The sequence below is a fragment of the Trachypithecus francoisi genome, unplaced genomic scaffold, assembly GCF_009764315.1.
Source record: "Trachypithecus francoisi isolate TF-2019V2 unplaced genomic scaffold, Tfra_2.0 Lachesis_group11, whole genome shotgun sequence".
NCBI lineage: Eukaryota > Metazoa > Chordata > Mammalia > Primates > Cercopithecidae > Trachypithecus > Trachypithecus francoisi.
The window spans coordinates 113,035,751-113,056,113 of NW_022681456.1; the positions used below are offsets into that span (position 1 = coordinate 113,035,751).

At 38.2% G+C, this 20,363-nt stretch overlaps 1 protein-coding gene and 1 pseudogene across 1 annotated transcript in view; both read right to left on the minus strand.

The window, feature by feature from the left end:
• Nucleotides 1-20,363, minus strand: part of PIK3C2G (phosphatidylinositol-4-phosphate 3-kinase catalytic subunit type 2 gamma) — a 408,211-nt gene that overhangs the window by 286,549 nt on the left and 101,299 nt on the right. Inside the window, exons 13-14 of the mRNA XM_033222744.1 lie at nt 11,971-12,102; nt 2,492-2,606 (exon numbers count right to left, since the gene is read on the minus strand). Of these exons, the coding sequence (XP_033078635.1) occupies nt 2,492-2,606; nt 11,971-12,102 (247 nt within the window). The remainder of the gene's footprint in view (nt 1-2,491; nt 2,607-11,970; nt 12,103-20,363) is intronic.
• LOC117090431 lies at nt 15,091-16,386 on the minus strand (annotated as a pseudogene).

Here is a 20,363-nt window from a genome sequence, read left to right on the forward strand (position 1 = left end):
TAGTTGCACCCCTTTCTGTTTAAAAAAAGTTTCCAAAATCTACCATTTAATTGTTTTTTTTTTTTTTCTTAGTTTTTGGTCCTATGATCCTTAACTTAGATGATTAAAATATTTTTCTAATATTTTAGTCCAGGCTGGGTGCAGTGGCTCATGTCTGTAATCCCAACACTTTGGTATGCTGAGGCAGGAGGATTGCCTGAGGTCAGGAGTTCAAGACCAGCATGAGCAACATAGTGAGACTCCCATCTCTACAAAAATAAGTAAATAAGAAAAAAATAACAGGGTGTGGTGGCATGCACTTGTGGTTCCAGCTACTTGAAAGGCTAAGATGACAGAATAATTGGAACCCAGGAGGTGGAGGCTGCAGTGAGCTATGGTTATTCCACTGCACTCCAGCCTGGATGACAGAGTGAGCCCCTGTGTCAACAAAACATAATAAAACAAAAACAACAACAACAACAACAACAACAAAAAACAAGAAACAACAACAACCACCACCAATAACACACACACAAAAACCCAAAGCAAAACAAAAGCAAGTGTTCACATATCCGATCTTCTTGTTTTTTAAGGCAGTTTCTACAACATTGCTAGAACTACTTTTTATGACTTACTGCCCAGATAATCATGTCCAAACTTGGTACACAATCTAGTATGTGTAGTCTTCTCTACCTAAGGTAGAGAAGGTTTTTCACTTTTTTACCACTGTTTTCCACTTTTTTACCACTGTTCCTCACATAATTTATTCTTTAATCTTAACTAACTTGCCATATTTTAAAACTGCCAACTCTTTTCTGAATCTGTGTGTTTGCATTGTGCTTTCCTTTATGACTGGATAATCCTTCCCACTGAAACTCGTTAGTGAGAATTTATTCATTCTATAAAGGGCATTCAAATGTCATGTCCTCTGGGTGTCTGTCCCCAGACTTTTTACATTTCTTTACTTTCCCTCAGAAATATTCATTGCAATTCTCGCTCTCTTAGTGTCCCTACAATGGCTATCCTATCTGTCACATTACATCAGTGTGAGTTGTGAAAGTCTGTCTCTCCAGCTGGATTTTGCATTCCTTGAATTCCTGGCTTAGTCTTACGTATTCGCTCATTTTTGTAACAGTGTTTACCACAATATTTGAAGCATAGTAGTCATATATGAAACATGAATCAAATGTGATTGAATTGAACCTCTAGCATTTTGCTATTTTTCTCCATTAGTAGAATATGTTTACCGGGTTTGTGATGAGTCCCTCCTCTTTATTCATGGATATACTTATCTTTTTGTTCTTTTAAAACAGAACAAGTACTAACTGATAAGATATCATGTGTGGAGTGTGTATGATGTTGTGCCAAGACCTAATCTGAATAAGCATTCTTTTTTAGCACGTCCACAGACTAGAAGTGGATCTTTAGGTGTCATCTGGTCGAATCTTCCTCCACAAGAATGTGATGCCATATTTTTATTAGCATTAATTTTTCCTTTCCATGTTAAATATTTTTCTACGCATCTTTCTCCACTCTATGTCCCAAACCCCTCACCACAAGCCTGGAAACTTAAGAGCCGAGAGACTCTACTAACTTCTTCCAGAGCAGTGATGTCAGCTAAGGAAATCCTTTTCTCAAAGCACATTTGACAATATCTGGAGACACTCTTTGATTGCCAGAACTGAGAAAGTCCCTCAGGCATCTAGTGGAAAGAAGCCAGGGATGATGCTAAACATCCTGAAATACACAGAACAGCCCCCACAACAAATAATTTTCTTGTCCAAAATGTCAATACTGGTAAGGCTGAAAATCTCTGTTCTAGAGGATGCTGCCCAGAGAATATTTTCTAATTTTTCCTATACAGATGAAAAGTTCATATTCCATGCATTTCTCTATATGAGACTGCATGCCTCACATTTCCAACCAATCTGATGAACTACAATTAGGAACCCATAAGGAGCTGTCAGCACTAAGGACGAAAGCCTGAAGTAATTTATCACCTTTCTTTTATGATCACAAATCACACAGAGTGGAGAGACTTTAAGAAAAACAAAGGATAATTAGTTTGCAGTTTTTTTTCCTGCTACTCAGTTAATTGCTAGTCATTTTAGAAACATATAACAGAAGAGATTTTAAAGAAATATGACACAAAGCAGAGGCAGGTGTGAGTAGGATACCAAGTTAATAATACATACCAATGACTGTTTTTAGACAATAGAAAATGAATGCCCATAGTGAGCATACTAACGGCAACACTCCATAGTTCTCCAACATGACCTTGTTGGATGAAGCGTGGTTTGAAACTGCCATTATACAAGCTGGGAGAAAAGTGCTTTGAGAGTACTATAGATAAAATAAAAGCAGTAGAGGTTTCACAAATCCCAGAAGGCTGGAGGTAGAGGAGACTATTAAAATGTGTGATCCTGGAAGAAATTGTTTCTATAATTGACAGCAAACTACTTATCAACCAATACTTGCCATGTGTACTTTAATCTTGTAGCCTGTCACTTACCTGCAGGGTCACTGGGGATGGCTGACTTACATCCCACACTCCTGGTGCTATCATTTCTATGGGAGGCTCACCCTGTAATGTCATGCTGAATAGCATAGACCCGAGAATGGATTTTCTGCAAAAGACAACACATACAGACAGACAGGAGTCACTTCATGAGGGAAGTTATAATTATCTGTAAATGTTTTCTTTTGGAATATAAACATAATCCGCTCTTAGAGGGTCTTTATTCAGTCGCTAGAAAAGAAATGAGATAGTCCACCAGCCCAGACACTGATTAACAGTTCATTTCTGATATACCACATGCTTGGCTATTTTCATAAATGCCTACATTTATTTTCCACATGAGAAAATTATTTACCCACAGTGGTTTCTAATGGGTAGCGTTTATTTTTAATTGCCATCAATGGTGATTATAAGGTGGGACTAAGAATTTCAGATTTATATTATTGGAGTTACAACTGCCTTAAATCAATACAGATGTCAACTCTTCAGAACATATTTTGCTCCATGGAGTGACTAAATCCCCTGGGAATCTTTAAAGATGTAAGTTCTAAATTTATAGAAAAAAAGATTTAAATTAGCATAGCATATGCTCTGCAGAATAAAAATAGTTGCAGGGCTTCACGGAGGAAACGCTTCCTTACGCATAAATAGAAAGATTATTCATATTCTAAATGTTTAAAAATCAGTGGTAAATTACCATAGTAAATGAGAGCGCATACAGGGAAGGCTTTAAACAGGGAAGAGTTCGTGGTTGGTTTTAACAGCTTCAGTAACATCCAAATCCATAGATCCTTGTGTGAATTAAAAAAGAATTTGTACCTGGCTGTGTATATGAATCAGAATATCAGTAAAATGTTCCAATGATCATGGAAAACAGTCTTGGATTTTAATATGCCAAATTGAAAGTGCAAAACTGAAAGTCAACAAAATTAAATTTAAGTTTATAAAGAACTTTAATGCCTCAAGTGAGCTTTTCTAAAAGCAATATACAATTCCATCTTGCTATTTAACATATCTTATGCAAAACATTCAACAAATAAAGCTTTCTTTAGACCTTTAGCTTTCTGAAGACTGCTTCTTTTATTATTTTCTCTATTTAAAGATATTGTCAGCACATATCTGCCTAGAGGAGTATAATGTGCTTTATTAAAATATGGGCAGATGTTTTATATGACTTAAGAATATTCTTCTAGCAGGATGAATTTTGAGTCTTCTTTGTTTCTTTGTTCCATCCCTCCCTTACCTGAAAAAAATCTGTCTTAGTATAACAGTATCGGGGGTCCAGTATTAGTAAGATATGGATTAGTTTAATAGAGGTAAAGATTAGAAAATTATTATTGTAGTTTTCACCTTTGCCTTTCAGAGCATGTGACCTTCACTCCAAATGGCCAAATCCCCAACTGCCTGGGAAAAGTTTTGCATTAGTGTTAGGCAGAATGCAAGAGGAGGAAGAAGCTTGTCCAACACGAAACTTGGAGGTCATATTGTTCTCCACAGCATTTACAGAAAATGTTTCTGTGCATGGGAAAGAGTCAACAGAGGTGAGGAAGGAGGAGGAGGTGCCATATTGGACAAGAGAACATGACAAAAGAAAAGCCCATCACTTCCTGGGAGTTTGGGAGGATGAGTAGTAGAAGGCAGAGAAAGAAGTAGTCGAGTAAGCATGGCGGACACAGGTGTCCCAGTTTGCCTCTCCTCTGCTTTGGCAAGCAGGTGGGGAGAAGTGTGAGATCAGTGAGCAAAACATAATGCTGAAGGCAGAGGAGCTCCTCTTCTCACTCCCTGTTTCAGAACCTGGAAGGCAATCACCTCTTGAGTGGTTCTGCACTGCTTGTGGCATGGCCATTAAACGTGGTGTCCGTGATTAATAAGCAGGAGGAACTCGTGAGTTTAGCTTTTCTGGGCCTTCTTTGCTTTCTGTGTAGTTGAGATGGGATCTGGAAATATCTAAAGATTTTCAAGAGGGAGAGTTTCCAGAGTTTCCCTGGTGGGAATAAGGGCTTCTGTAATAAGGGCATCTGATAGGACCATCCAACCTGGGGCCAACTGGGAGTCGTTGGCAAACCTCAGGAGGGTCTATGGTGCCTGTGAGAGCCTGAGTCACCCAGGGCTTTCCAGGAAACCCTGGCCAAGCTGGGGGAGCCCCAGTCATGAGCTGGAGACTTCAGCTATAACAAGCATCCGTCAGCTTAAAAAGGGACTTTCATTTGGATATCGGAAGTCACCAGGGCAAAGGATGTGTTTTTATGTTTTTTGTTTTCTCCTTTTCTTATACATCCTTTCCCCCTCTTAGGAAGAGAGCCAGGGTATAAGAAATTTATCTGAGTGACCCAGCATTTTTATCCAAAAGAGACTGCATATTTCTAAAAGGACTAGTTAAAGTTACTGAACTAATATTTAATCATAGATGAAACTTTGTTTCTTCTCATTAGTTACAGGGTGGGAGCTCATGAGGAAGTGTGTGATACATGAGTTGCATTATTTATTCACACCTAAGTTGTGGAATGTGTTATATTTGCATCCTTACTATATTTTTATGTCTTGGCTATGCTATACTCCAAAAATCTGAGTGATCTAAGCTGGTCTTGAAAGAGGATGAGGGTTCTCAAGAATTTGATGGTAATTACTGTCCCTGGATGGAGTCTTGGATGTATTAACAGTCACCATGGCTTTAACCCCGAGGCACATGTGGCAGAATGAAGTCAGAACATTTGACATAGGTGTGTGTATGGGGCAATGTATTAACAAATGCATGTCTGTTATCCCAGCTACTTGGGAGGCTGAGGCAGGAGAATTGCTTGATCCTGGGAGGCGGAGGTTGTGGTGAGCCGAGATCATGCCATTGCAGTCCAGCCTTGGCAATGAGAGTGAAATTCCATCTCAAAAAGGCTAATACAATATTTATCTTGAAGCCATATATATATATATAATATTTATAACTTAAAGTCATATATATATAAATACATAATATTTAACTTAAAGTCATTCAAGGGGAAAAGGAAATAAATGTTTGGCGCTATTTTGGAGGTTCTTCATGTGTTTAATATTAGTTAATTTGCTTTTTGATAACAAAATTTGACTAAAAATCTTTTTGGATATTAGTTAATTAGTTAATTTACTTTTTGACAATAAAGTTGGCCTAAAAATATTTTTGTATATTACAAGCATAATGGAGGGAATACATTTCTATGGACTTCTTTAAATAGAGAATATAAGGAAGATGAAGAAAATGAGATGTGAAATTGAAATGTGAAAAGATACATCTAAGTGTGTTGTTAGTTTTCAGAAAGAAGATAAAAATGAAAACTTATATGACCGGGCAAATGGGGACCACTGGCCATTTTTTAAAGTTTTACTCCTATGAAAACACTTACTATGTTAGTTAAATTAAACATTTCAAAGGCAGGAGACACAAAAAGAGAGTTTCATATAATAGAAAGAACACCAGATTTTGTGTCAGGACATCTGGAGCCTGTCTTTATTACCTTCCCTTTATTACCTTTTTTGAGCTTTTTGGACAAAATCAATGGTCTTCAAAGTTTACATAGAGCTTTGAGGTTCTGCTGGTAGTTGAGGGTGAACTTCAGAAAGATGGAAAGATATCAGTTAGGCTGGGCTATAGGTTTGTAAATTCTCCTAACAAAACACATCCATGGAATCACTCTTATACTTTGAGACTTTTTAATATGATGCCATTAGAAGAAGGACTACACTGCTAAACAAAGTATTTCAAAATATTTGTTCTGAAGTATCCTTAAGAATATTTTCAATTTAAATATATCATAGAAATTCACTGACTAGAAAAGCCAACACAAAATTTGTGACACCAGGAGAACAGATGGGCTGGTTTACCCTCTTTGGGCCCCATTTCCTCAAACAGTAAGGTAAGGTGTTTAAATAAAACAATTATCAATTTTAGCCATAGTATTCTATGTGCCCATTGCTGGCATCCTGGAGCCAAAGAATCTGTAGCTGGCAGGACCAAAAGACCTGATGTTATAAAATTCTTTGGGTGGCTGACTTTATTATGTCTGATAGGTTTCATGTGCAAGAGTAGAGCCCAGGCAAGACTGAGCTGGAATCCTGTTGTGTTAGGCTCTTCTTGTGTCACTAGAAATAAATTCCTGAGATTGAATAATTTATAAAGAAAAGCCTGATTCTGTAGGCTTTACAGGAAGCAAGGTGCTGGCATCTGCTCAGCTTTTGGGGAGGCCTTAGGAAGCTCCCAATCATGGTGGAAGGCAAAGAGTGAGCAGGTGTCTCACATGGTGAGAGCAGGAGCAAGCTTTGAAGATGTGCCACACACTGCCAAACAGCCACATCTCGCAAGTACCCACTCACTATCTCAAGGACAGCCACAAGCCATGAAGGACCCATCTCCATTATCCAAACATCTCTCACCATGTCCTACCTCCAACACTGGAAACTGCAATTCAACACAAGATTTGGAGGAAACAACATCCAAACTATATTATTCTGTCCCTGATTCCTCAAATCTCATGTCCTTCTCACATTCTAAAATAAAATCATGCCTTCTCAAAAGTCACCCAAAGTCTTAACTCATTTTAGCATTAACTAAAATGTCTGAAGTCCAAGTCCAAAGTCTCATCTGAAAATTAGTTCTTTCCACTTATGAGTCCATAAAATCAAAACAAGTTACTTACTTCCAAGATAAAACGGGGGTACAGAAATTGGGTAAACATTGTCATTCCAAAAGGGAGAAATTGGCCAAAAGAAAGGAGTTACAGGTCCCATGGAAGTCTGAAACCCAGCAGGGCAGTCATCAAATCTTAATGCTTCAAAATAACCCTTGACTCCATATCCTGCATCCCAAGCACACTGATACAATGGTGGGCTCCCAAGACCTTGGTCAGCTCTGCCTCTGTGGCTTTTCTATGCTGAGTTTGTAAGCTGCTGATGGCTCTACCATTTCAGAGTCTGGAGAACAGTGGCCCACTTCCCACATCTCCACTATGCCGTGCCCCAGTAAAGACTCTGTGAGGAATCCAACCCCATATTTCTCCTCTGTACTTTTTTATTAGAGGTTCTCTGTGAGGGATCTGCCCCTGTAGCAGGCTTTTGCCTGGGCACCCAGGCTTTCCAATATATTCTCTGAAATCTAGCTGGAGGTTGCCAAGCTTCCTTCACTCTTGTACTCTGTGTGCTTGCAGTCTTAACACGTTGTGGAAGCTGCCAAGGATTATAGCTTGCACCTTATAAAGTGGTGGCCCAAGCGGTACCTGGGCCCCTTTGATTTGAGGCTGGAGCCAGAGCAACCTGGGTGTGGGGAGCAGTGTCCTGATGCTGCACAGGGCAAGGTCCTGGGCCTAGCCCCAGAAACCATTCTTTCCTCCTAGGCCTCAGGTCTTGTGATGGGAGGTACTGCCTGGAATATCTCTGAAATGCCTTCAAGACATTTTTCACATTTTCTTGGCTATTGGCACCTGGCTCTTTTTCAGTCACACAAATATGTCTAACAAGTGGTTGCTACAAGTCCATTTCAACTTCTCTCCTGATAATGCTTTTTCTTTCTCTGCCACATGATCAAGCAGCAAATTTTCCAAACTTTTATACTCTACTTCCCTTTTAAGTACAAATTCCAATTTTAAGTCATTTCTTCATTCCTGAATCTGAGATGAGGCTGTTAGGAGCAGCCAGGCCACACCTTGGATGGTTTACTGCTTAGAAATTTATCTTGTCAGATACCCTAAATCATCATTCTTAAGTTCAAACTTCCACAGAGTCTTAGGGCATGAACACAATGCAACCAAATTCTTTGCTAAGGCATAACAAGAGTGACCTTTGCTTCAGCTCCCAATAAGTTCCTTATTGCCATTTGAGACCTTGTCAGCCTTTACAGAGTCTATATCATTATCAGCATTTTGGCCACAAGTATTTAACTAGTCTCTCAGAAATCCCAAACTTTCTCTCATCTTCATGTCTTCTGAGTGGTCCAAACTCTTTCAACCTCTGCCTGTTACCCAGTTCTAATACCACAACCACAGATATCTTTATAGCAATACCCTACTCTGGTACCAATTTTCTGGGTTAGGCCATTCTTGCATTGCTGTAAGGAAATGCCTCAGACTGGGCAATTTAAAAAAGAGGTTTAATTGGCTCACAGTTCTCTAGGCTTTACAGGAAGCATGGTGCTGGCATCTGCTGCACTTCTGGGGAGGCCTCCAGAAGCTTATAATCATGGTAGAAGGCAAAGGAGGAGCAGGTGTCTCACATGGTGAGAGCAGATGGGAGGAGGTGCCGCATACTTCCAAACAACGAGATCTTGTGATTACCTAGTCAATATCTCGAGGACAGGACCAAGTCATGAGATCTGCTCCTATGACCAAAACACCTACCACCAGGACCCACCTCCAACACTGAGGACCATAATTCAATATGAGATTTAGAGGGGACAATGTCTAAATTATATCCCTCTTGTAGGGTAGTGAAGTGTTTACAGAGTGTTCATGGAGTAAGACATGGCACCTAAGAGCAGGAAGGGAGGTGGCTTAAGGTAGTTAAACCTCAGACCTGCATTCTAGTTCTTGTTCTATTCTAAGTAGTCTGGTGACCAACTGCCAGTTTTTAAATCTTCCTTCATCATAGAGTTCTTCATCTGTAAATGACATATTTGGACTAACTGACGGTCTTCTGGATAGGAGAGAAAAACAATAAGAAATTCTCATCCACAGTTTTTTGTTGTTGTTGTTATGATTTTGAAGATATAACTGAAACGATTTGATACAGTAGAGTCAGGGTTGGCTACTCAGGAAATTTTCTAACTAATCTAATTGTTTTGAGATTAAGATTTATTTTAGACCTTTTTTGAACTTATGAAAAACATCCTAATTTTTCAAGGTTTTAAACTCACCTTGGGAGCTTTGAAAATACTGGTGCTCAGGCCAGGCACAGACCAATTAAATTAGAATCTTTGGGCATGCTTGGGCTTTGGGTTTATTTTTAAATCTCCTCAGAAAATTCTATTGTTTAATTGGGTTGAGAATCTCTGTGCTGAAGTAGCTTACCACAGTTTAGAAATGCTAAGTAACTATGATACTATTAATTTCGAACTTGAATAGGGGAGGAAGCTCATGGAAATTGCTGAGGTGAGGATAACACTTTCTCACTACATTGTGGCGACATTACAAATGTAGATGCAGTGGAAGCCTTTTCTGCAAAAAACAGAATTATAAAACTTCTGTGGGCCAAATTTACCTTTGGATTTGAGACTTTTAAAAATAGAATTGAAGACAAGTTCGCATGCTTGAAACTGTAGAGGTTTATTTTTATTTTCAGACTTTGTTGATGCAGCCCTAACTGATTTATCTGAGTTTAATCACCATTGGATTTTCTGAAATCCACTTCTGGAAACCACAAAGAGATAGGAAACCTTTAATTCTGCGTCTTTTCAGTTGATAAATGTGTTGGAAAAAATAATGACGTAAGCACTCATTATAGTTCCACATGGCTAGCTATGGGCAATTTGAACTGTAATAAAAGACAGATTCAATACCAAATGTTTATGAGCAGGGATTACCCCATCAAAAGAAATGAAATTAAGTCACCAATTTGCTGTGATCTGGAAATATCTGCATCAAATAAATTGAGTTAGAATCTTTGTAACTTGAAGCAATGAGCAAAGTGGAGTCTTTGCAGCCTCTCAATTGCCCCATGTGACGTATTTCTGGTTTCTTAAAAATATCTGTATTTCCTTAAATTGTCTACCACAGGAGAAAAGCAGATTTTCTGATTTTCAGGAGAAACAGGGCATTTTCAAAAAATATTTAGAAATCCTTATTGAGTAATTGTTGAAGTGAGTTGTGTTTTTTGATGTCACATTATCTATAATTTTGACATATCCCCTTAAAACAAATGCCACCTAGGATCAGTCCCAGATGCCATCTCTCACAAATGTTCATCTTCTATGAGCACTCACCTATAACATGCTTACCAATGGTAAGTGACATTTGACAAAACAACATGGAAGTGGTATTTTTACTATCATAACCATCTGGAAAAATGCCTTGAAGATTAGTTTTAAAGACAAAAATATTCCTAAATTCTTGTATGTTTAGTGTTTATTGATTGCTATGTGCAAGTAGTGTGTTACATGATGTGAGAGTAAAATGAACTTAACCTTTTTTTGTTTTTTCAGTGACTAGCTAGAAATATTCTACAAAAAATGGTAGATCTTACAAATACTGCAGGTGAAACTTTAAGGAAACTCACTCAAGAGAAGGAAGGACACTTGTATAGCTGTTCCTAGTGAGAAAGAAAATAAAGTTCTTAGCATACAAATCATATCTTTGAGATGTCTGCTAACAGCAGTAGGTATTGCTTTTAGGGATAAACTGCTTCTTATAGACCTTGAAATCTTATTTCATTCTTTATCTCCTCTATAGGGACTGTTTTTTCCCCTCAATTCAATTTAGTAAACAAACCTGTCCTGATTGCTTATTTATATGAGGTGCTACGTTAGATGATAGATATGACAAAGATAAATACATTCCCTGTCCTCAAGGAACAATGGTATAGAAATGGGCTAAAGCATGAAAACAAATAACAGAGTAACACACACACACACACACACAGAGAGAGAGCTTACATCAGAATTAATCCAACAAAGAAGATTTGAAACATCTATTATGGTTGCTGATAATAATTTTTTATATTGATTAGGTCTGGGAAATAAAAATTAATAACTTTAAAAAAATTTGTATCACCATATCTTTCTAGAACAGCAGAGGGAAAAACATATGTTATAAAAATATTAACATTACAATATATGTGCTGATTTTTTGAAAGTCCTGAATTTTATCATTTGATTCTGAAGCAAGACTAGCCATGTGAAAAATGGTTGATTTTTAAAAAATATTTTTTCCTTAATACCATAGAACATCATGTAATTGATTTTATCAAGTATTCTGAATATTAATATTTTCCAAGATTTATGGTTAAATCAACGCTTCATTTTGCAATGATCGTTAGTTCTGAGAGAATATCTGAACTTATAATTGAACTAGCTTTCTGAAAAATATCACCTTAAAGTTACTAAGTATTTCTTCTTGACAAGAAAAGGTCAGTAAGCCAGTTACCTTGTATAATTTTACTTTAGCTGGAATTCCATGACTTACATTCTTTCTAAATGACAGTATTAATCCAAATCATTTTGAATTACTAATTCCAAAGAAATCAGTTGGTCAGAAAAGAAAAAGTAATTGAGACTGGTCATGCCAATACCTTTTCATTATAAATGACCCCGCTGACAAGTTCAGCGTGAGTCCTGTTTTGAAAGCCATTTCTACAATTTTACTTTTCAATTCTGCTTTCAGCAGTCATGATTTATATTGAACTATGTCCATTTTAGAATAAAATGTCTTGATTTCCTCATTATGCCATATACTCCAAAATATTTACTTCTAAGAATGTTTTATTGAAATGATAGGCTTATTACTCACAATTGATACACTTACTCTTTTGGAAACAGTGGAAGACAAGTCCACGCCAGTAAATTTGCATTGTTGGTTGCACAGGCAATCCCAAACAGTTTTACAGTGAGCATGGATTCCCTTGGAAGTGACTTTATTTCAAGGGGAAAATTGATCCTAAGAACAAAAGAAAGAAGTAGCATTACCTACCCAATTGTACTGATATTTTAATGAAAATGTTCTTATAATGTAGTGGTCTGGGACAAAGATATTTAACTATTTGAATTGAGGCTGCCTCTTGAAATTTTTTGTTTAATCTTGTAAACATGAAAATTCAACAGAAATATGTAGAATAGTGAGCTTTTGTTAACTGATGAAACTTATTCCTGATCATGTTGACATGTAAGTATATTTTTAAAAGTTACAATAACTTGAACATTTATTCTTAATCTGTTGCAAGCACAGATGAAAAACAGACTTAGAAAGACACTGTGTTAGGGAGTTGGAGGTGGCAGGAAATAACTCAAAATGATTCTGAAAGATTAAGTTAGCTATAATGAGGTGGAGATTTGGAAAAGAATATTCCAGAAAGAGGAGAAAGCACAGACAGGGGCATATATGGATGAACGACTAGGTGTGTCTGAAAAATGGTGAATGGTTCATTGTGGCTAGAACAAAAGATGAAGTCAAGGTGATAGGGGAAATTATGGAGAATGTAATTAGAAAGACAAGTGGTTGCCAGAATGCATAAGAGCTCTACATGCCAGGCAAAAGAATTTGAACTTTTCCCTAAAGTCAAAAAGAAATATTTGAAAGAGCCAAAGTATAGAGAGTTTTTTGCCATTTTAAATGTGGACCATTCTGGATCATGATGAGGTCCTAGGAATTTGTGGGATGGCCACTGAAATGTAACACATATACAATCTCTGGATATGATAAGGACAAGACTCTCTGAACTCAGATACTGGATGGATCATAGATACTAGCAAATACAATTGGCTAAGGATAGACACAGAATTTTTGACAGTGAGAAAAACTCAAGTTTGGGTTGAAGGCATCAATATATATAAGGAAGTGTCCAGAAGGTCATAAATACTACTATAAAAGTGGGTGAGGTATACATAGGTGGCATGATTGTTTGAGAAGGGGCTTTTGACAGAAAGTTGAGATTGTGATCTGACATCCCTAATAGGGGCAGGGAGACATGTACCTTTCATTCTTTGCTGGAGTCATCTGAATTGTATAGAATTATATAATCAGGAGATGAAAGAAATTTGTTTCTTTTAATTTTCTCAGGAGATCAAGAGATGAAAGAAATGTTTTTCTTCTAGGAGCTGAGATGGGGAGATATGTTTACTAGTAGGTGAGAATGCTAAAGAGGAATGAGAAAATTGGAAAAAAGTTTGGCAGACAGGGCCAGAGTCATGGGAGATAAATCACTGATGAATGGGAAGGATAAAGAGGAAAGACTTGAAGAGTGACTGAGCAGCTTTATGGAATGATACCTGATGGCCATGAGGTGTGAGGGAAATACACAGAATCTACTGGCCTTGTCATTCTTGGTTGAACTTTGATGTTAAATTGTTTGAGCAGTAGGTGATTATTAGAGTACCAATGATGACCAAAGCCTATTGTCCAACTGAAAGGTGCTGACTGAAGTTCACCCAGCTGAGGCCTCAGATAATATTAAGCATCTTCTCGCACTAGGAATTGGCTTTCTAATCTGGAGACTAGGGAGCAGTTTTTACCCTGGGTTTCAAATCAAACATTGATGACTCCTTTTTTTCAGTGCCTGTACAGCATCCAACCTTGGGGATAAGGAGAAGTTAAGTCAATGATCATAATTGAATTTGAGGAAGTACATCTCTCTCTCCTTCTCATGGTGTCCACTGAGATAATCAAATCCAGATCCAGTGTGGTCATAGAGCAGCGAGCAGGATGAAAGACAGAAGAGCTACTTTAGAAGTAAAAAGCATAACTAATGTCTGACTGTTGGCATACCAGTGAAATAAGACAATAAAGAATTAAAGATGAATTCTAGTTTCTAGATTACAACAGATATTTTGTTTTTTTTTTATTTTTATATTTTTATTTCCAGAATTTCTTTTTTTAGCTTTTATTTTAGGTTGGGGGTATCTATGAAGTTTTGTTACATAGGTAAACACATGCCATGGTGTTTGTTGTACATATTATTCCATCATCCAAGCATTAAACCCAGTATTCAATAGCTATCTTTTCTGCTCCTCTCCCTCTTCCCACCATCCCCCCTCAAGTAGATCCCAGTGTCTGTTCTTTCCTTCTGTGTGTTCATAAGTTCTTTTTTTATATTATTATTATACTTTAAGTTCTAGGGTACATGTGCACAACGTGTAGATTTGTTACATATGTATACACGTGCCATGTTGGTGTGCTGCACCCATTAACTCGTCATTTACATTAGGTATATCCCCTAACGCTATCCCTCCCCCTGGCCCCCACCCTATGACAGGCCCCAGTGTGTGATGTTCCCCACCCTGTGTCCAAGTGTTCTCATTGTTGAGTTCCCACCTATGAGTGAGAACAGGCGGTGTTTGGTTTTTTGTCCTTGCGATAGTTTGCTCAGAATGATGGTTTACAGCTTCATGCATGTCCCTATAAAGGACATGAACTCATCCTTTTTAATGACTGCATAGTATTCCATGGTGTATATGTGCCACATTTTTTTTTTTTTTTCCACAATAGAAATGCATTTTTATTCCATATTTAAAAAATATAGACTTTCTAGCAACTTATAAGTTTCTATTATAATAATAAACTGATACTTTGAGCCAAGAAAACGATATAACCAAAAATTAATTTGTACCCTTTGTTTAGGGGTGTTTTGCATGTATGCATAATTTTGCTTTTATAAAAGATGATTGTTACAATCAGGTATACAACTACTTGGTTATGCCTAAGTTCTGTCTCTTAAAATGCGTTCTTTTAGAGAATTCATTTAATCATCTTATTCTTCAATTTTCTCTGAACAGTGGTAGAAGTACAATTTGATGGACAGAACAAACAAAATTGTTTTCCATCACACCCAGATCATACTGGTATCTACAGTACAGTCCTGGCTACAAGGGAGCTCAACTCTAACTCGTGACGTGGGCCTGGTTTAGAAAGTAAGGATGAGTTGGTAACTAACGATAGTGCTAGTTGTTAAAAATTAACAACGTTAGGTATTTTTGTTTTGGGTTTTTGCAGTTTAGGTGCATCCAAAATTTCTTCATAGTCTGCACTCATTCCCTTTGCCCAGCGACCAACTGTCCGGAGCCGTGAGGCCCGGAAATTGCCGCGGCCTCTGTTGCTTAAGCTCCGCATTGCAGAGACAAGATGGCGCACTTCCTGGTTCTTCATCATCAACTTTTCCCGTGCGCGCGAACTCTTCCCGCGCACGGGTAGATAACTTCCCGCGCCAGGTAAAGACTAAGTCTACCGAGCATGCGCCTGGTGACATCTCTCATTATTCTCCTCCATGCCTGCTCTGCCCCACTTCCTCTTCCCTGCCAGCCTATATAAGGCATTGCACTGCCGCCATTAAACAAGACTTGATCAGGATACTGTCTTGTCTCCATTTCTTGTGTCTCTTGTCTCTCTAAATTCCCACCCCCTCCTCCAAGGTCTGTGTTAACGATCCCGCTGGACGGGACAACCAACTGTGACCATTCGCTCTGAATTCTGACTTTCAGGGCAATCTTTCTTTAAATGTTCCACAGAGTCACAAAGCTTGCAGCTGCCACCATCAGCATCGAGTCCTTTGGGATTATTTGGACAAGATCTAAACAGGTGCCCCATTTCTCCACAAACAAAACATTCTGCAAAAGGAAATTCGCCAAGAGCCGGGTCTACCTTAGCCTTACACTTGGTTATTTCGTGCTCTGTGGACCCACACCTGTAACATATCCCAGTGCCCATGTCTTGATTTTCAAGGGCGGCAGGGCAATCTGCAATTCCATGACCAGGTTTTCTACAATGGAAACACACCATTGCACTTTTCTTTGCCGCTTGTCTTTTTGATCTTCTTCCTTCCCGTCGACTGTCTTTCTTTAAAACAACTGCAATTTCTTCCCTTACTTCCTCACTGTCTGTTGCTACAATTTGCCCATTGTGAACCATCTGTGAATTCTGTCTTAGTTATTCTATGAATCCATTCACATCTTCATTTAAGTACTCCTTTTTCTTTTTGTTCTTTTATGTTTTGCTTGGGGTGCATCATTTTTGAGGGATAGCCTATTAGCTTCACGTTGTTTACGCTTTGGTAGGTTTTGGCTTGTTCCCTCAAAGGATCCCTTCTTCATGTCCTCCCATGATGTTGCAGGCAAGGGTCTCTTGTTACATGTGGTACTAACTCGGGCCCACCTGGTCATAATTTCATCAGAGGTACCTCACCGCGCTGCGGCGCAGCTTCTTACCGCTCACGAATCCCCCAGAGCAGTCGAGTTCCACATTTTCTTAATCCAGTCTATCATTGATGGATATTTGGGTTAGTTCCAAGTCTTTGCTATTGTGAATAGTGCCTCAACAAACATACGTGTGCATGTGTCTTTATAGCAGCATGATTTATAATCCTTTGGGTATATACCCAGCAATGGGATGGCTAGGTCAAATGGTATTTCTAGTTTTAGATCCTTGCTGAATCGCCACACTGCCTTCCACAATGGTTGAACTAGTTTACAGTCCCACCAACAGTGTACAAGTGCTCCTATTTCTCCACATCCTCTCCAGCACCTACAACAGATATTTTTAACTGATAGGGAACATAGAAGAAAGAGGAAATTGGGATGGGAATAATTAGTACAGTTTAGGGTATGATGTTATTGAGTTAATGATAATTGTGAGATGCCAATACATGAACTGTCTGTGGAGATGATGGGTCCAAGTTTAGATTTGGATATGTCTACGCTCAAAAAATGACCTTATTGACTAAGATGCATTTAATCTTTCCAAGTAATGCATTTAACCTTTCTAAGTCTTACTTTTCCTTTTTCACAAAATGGAACTGCTATTATATAACACAATATATGGCAAATTGTAGGTTGTATACCAGCATTATATTCATTTATTCAATCAGTATTATAATAATTTATATCAGCCATTGTGCATTTAGTACACTGGTTTGTAAAAAACACATTCCTTGTAGACAGATGAAATGTAAGTTGATATGATTTGGCTTTGTGTCCCCACCCAAATCTCATCTTGAATTGTAATCTCCAGGTGTTGAGAGAGGGACCTGGGGGGAGGTGATTGGATCACAGGAGCGGTTTCCCCCATGTTGTTCTCATGATAGTGAGTGAGTTCTTAGAGATCTGATGGTTTTCTCAGTGGCAGTTTCTCCTGCTTTCTCTCTTTTCTTGCCACCTGGTGAAGAAGGTACTTTCTTCTCCTATCCCTTCTGCCATGATTTTAAGTTTCCTGAGGCCTCCCCAGCCATGCGTAACTGTGAGTCAAGTAAACATCTGTCCTTTATAAATTATTCACTCTCAGCCAGGGGCGGTGGCTCATGTCTGTAATCCCAGCACTCCCACCAAGACAGGCAGATCACTTGAGGTAGGGAGTTCGAGACCAGCCTGACCAACATAGAGAAACCCTGTCTCTACTAAAAATACAAAATTACCGAGGCATGGTGGCGCATGCCTGTAATCCCAGCTACTCGGGAGGTTGAGACAGGAGAGTTACTTGAACCTGTGAGGCAGAGGTTGCAGTGAGCTGAGATCACGCCATTGCAGTCTAGCCTGGGCAACAAGAGTGAAATTCCATCTCAAAACAAAAAAAAAATTACCCAGTCTTTTCTAGTATCTTTATGACAGTGTGAGAACTGATAAATACATAAGTCTATCCAGACTTAATGGAGAAAAATAAAAGATTAGAGTGAGAAGAATCTTCTATGGTTAAGATTGTCAAATTTTAGATTAAAATATTAAATTGGATACCTACATGTTTAGGTATCCAAAACTAAAAGTGCTCTCTTTCTTTTCTTTCAAATTCTTTTATACTTGTCATATTCATTTAAGGTAATATGGACATATTTCTCAGCTTAAAAGAAGCTGTGAAACTTGACACAAAACGCTGATGATCCTGTGGAATGCACAGCAATTTCTTTAATGTTCTTTCTTTCACCTATAATTGACTTTTTATTCAGCTTTCATATTTCTGTGCTAGGATGAAAACTGTAATTTCACTTTATTTCTCACATGATCTAGAATGTTCCTTTTTTTCCCATTAAGTCTGGCTTCTTCATGTATAACTTCACTTGTGAGTTTATTTTTAATATAACAAGAATGAAAGAAATTACATAAGTTACAGTGGATAGTTACTGCCAATCTCCATTCTGTCATTTTTATTAATAAAAATAAATTCCTTTAGGATAAGAATAAGTGCTACCCAAGTAGTTATTTATTCATTCTTTAATACCTATGAATTTTTAAAGCCAGAATAATCTCACCTTCACTGAAATTTTTTTTAACTTTTGTACGGCTACTTAAAAATGAAAGGAATAAACTTTCAGACAAAAAAGAAAAAAAAAGAGACAATCAGTAAGTGGAAACAGATTTTTTTTTTTAAACCAAGGAACAGGTGTCAATCTCAAGTTTTGACCACATGTTTTGCCTCACTACATTTAAGAATGAGCAATCATTACAATTTTTCTTAAAATCGTTTTATTGTATATGAAATAGTTTTGCTAAAACCAGAGTAAGCTTCTGAGAGTGAAACATGAGAGATTTTGAAAGCTACACTTTTATTTATTTATTTATTTTATTTATTTATTTATTTATTTTTATTTTTTGAGACAGAATCTCACTTTGTTGCTCAGGCTGGAGTGCAGTGGTGCGATCTCGGCTCATTGCAACCCCTGCCTCCGGTGTTCAAGCAATTCTCCTCCCTTGACCTCCCAAGTAGCTGGGATTACAGGTGCAGGCCACCACGCCTGGCTAATTTTTGTATTTTTTTTTTTTTTTTCTTGAGGCGGAGTCTCGCTCTGTCGCCCGGACTGGAGTGCAGTGGCCGGATCTCAGCTCACTGCAAGATCCGCCTCCTGGGTTTACGCCATTCTTCTGCCTCAGCCTCCCTAGTAGCTGGGACTACAGGCGCCCGCCACCTCGCCCGGCTAGTTTTTGTATTTTTAGTAGAGACAGGGTTTCACCGTGTTAGCCAGGATGGTCTCGATCTCCTGACCTCATGATCCGCCCGTCTCGGCCTCCCAAAGTGCTGGCATTACAGGCTTGAGCCACCGCGCCCAGCCCTAATTTTTGTATTTTTAGTAGAGACGGGGTTTCACCATGTTGGCCACGCTGGTCTCGAACTCCTGACCTCAAATGATCCACCTCCCAAAGTGCTGGGATCACAGGAGTGAGCCACTGCACCTGGCTGAAAGTTACATTGTTTAGAACTCTCCTATTAATACTGAAACAAAATGAAAACACTAAACAGTAGACCATTGCAAGTACTTTTCACTGAGTGAAATGGGGAGCTAGTTCAGGATTTTTAGACAGAAGAATGGCATGCCTTGACTGATATTTTAAAGAGATGACTTTAGCTGTTGTGCAAGAACTGATATTTTAAAGAGATGACTTTAGCTGTTGTGCAAGAACTATGAAGGTGTAAGAGAAGTAGGGTGACCATTATAAAGCTCTTGTGGTTTAGAGAGGAGAGATGATGGTTGTTTAGACCATTGAAGGTGATGAGAACATATTCTGGATATGTTTTGAGAAGAGAGCCATTAAAGTCTGAAATGAGATTCAGGCTAAGGATTTTGATCTAAACAACCAGAATTAGAATTGATCATCCAGAGTGGCCATCCATGGTTGGAGTGGTTTGAAATGTAAGATCAGAAATTTAGTTTAGGATATATTGATTCTGTAAGTGTGGAGTTGGTGACTGATGCCTGGGTTGGTGATATAAATTTGGGAGCTGTTGGCATTTAAATTGTATTTAAAGGTATACAACTATAAGAGAAAAGTGAGGGAATAATGATGCATACAACAGAGAAGAGAGTTAAGGGCTAAGATCAGAATCAGTCTGGGAGAAGAAAAGGACATGGAGAACAAATGGCCAGTAAGGTAAGAGTCAGCCATGTGGAAAGCAAATTTTAAGATGGAGGGTGAGATCAACAGTGCCAAAAGCTTCTGATAGGTTGTGTAAGATGAGGATTGAGAAACAAACATTGGATTCAGCCAAGAAGTTTACTGGTGACAATTTCAGTGGAGTAGAGGTGATGAAAGCCTGATTGGAGTATGTTATAGAGCAGAGAAAAAAAAACTTGAATAAAGTGAATATAGATAGTTATTCGGAAGGCATCACTACAAAGTAGAGAAAAGAAATGGGGTAGCTGCTGGCAGGAAGATGGAGTAGAATAGAGGTTGTTATTATTTTATTTCTTAACTTAAAACTTCAATACTATTCATGGGATGTAAATACTC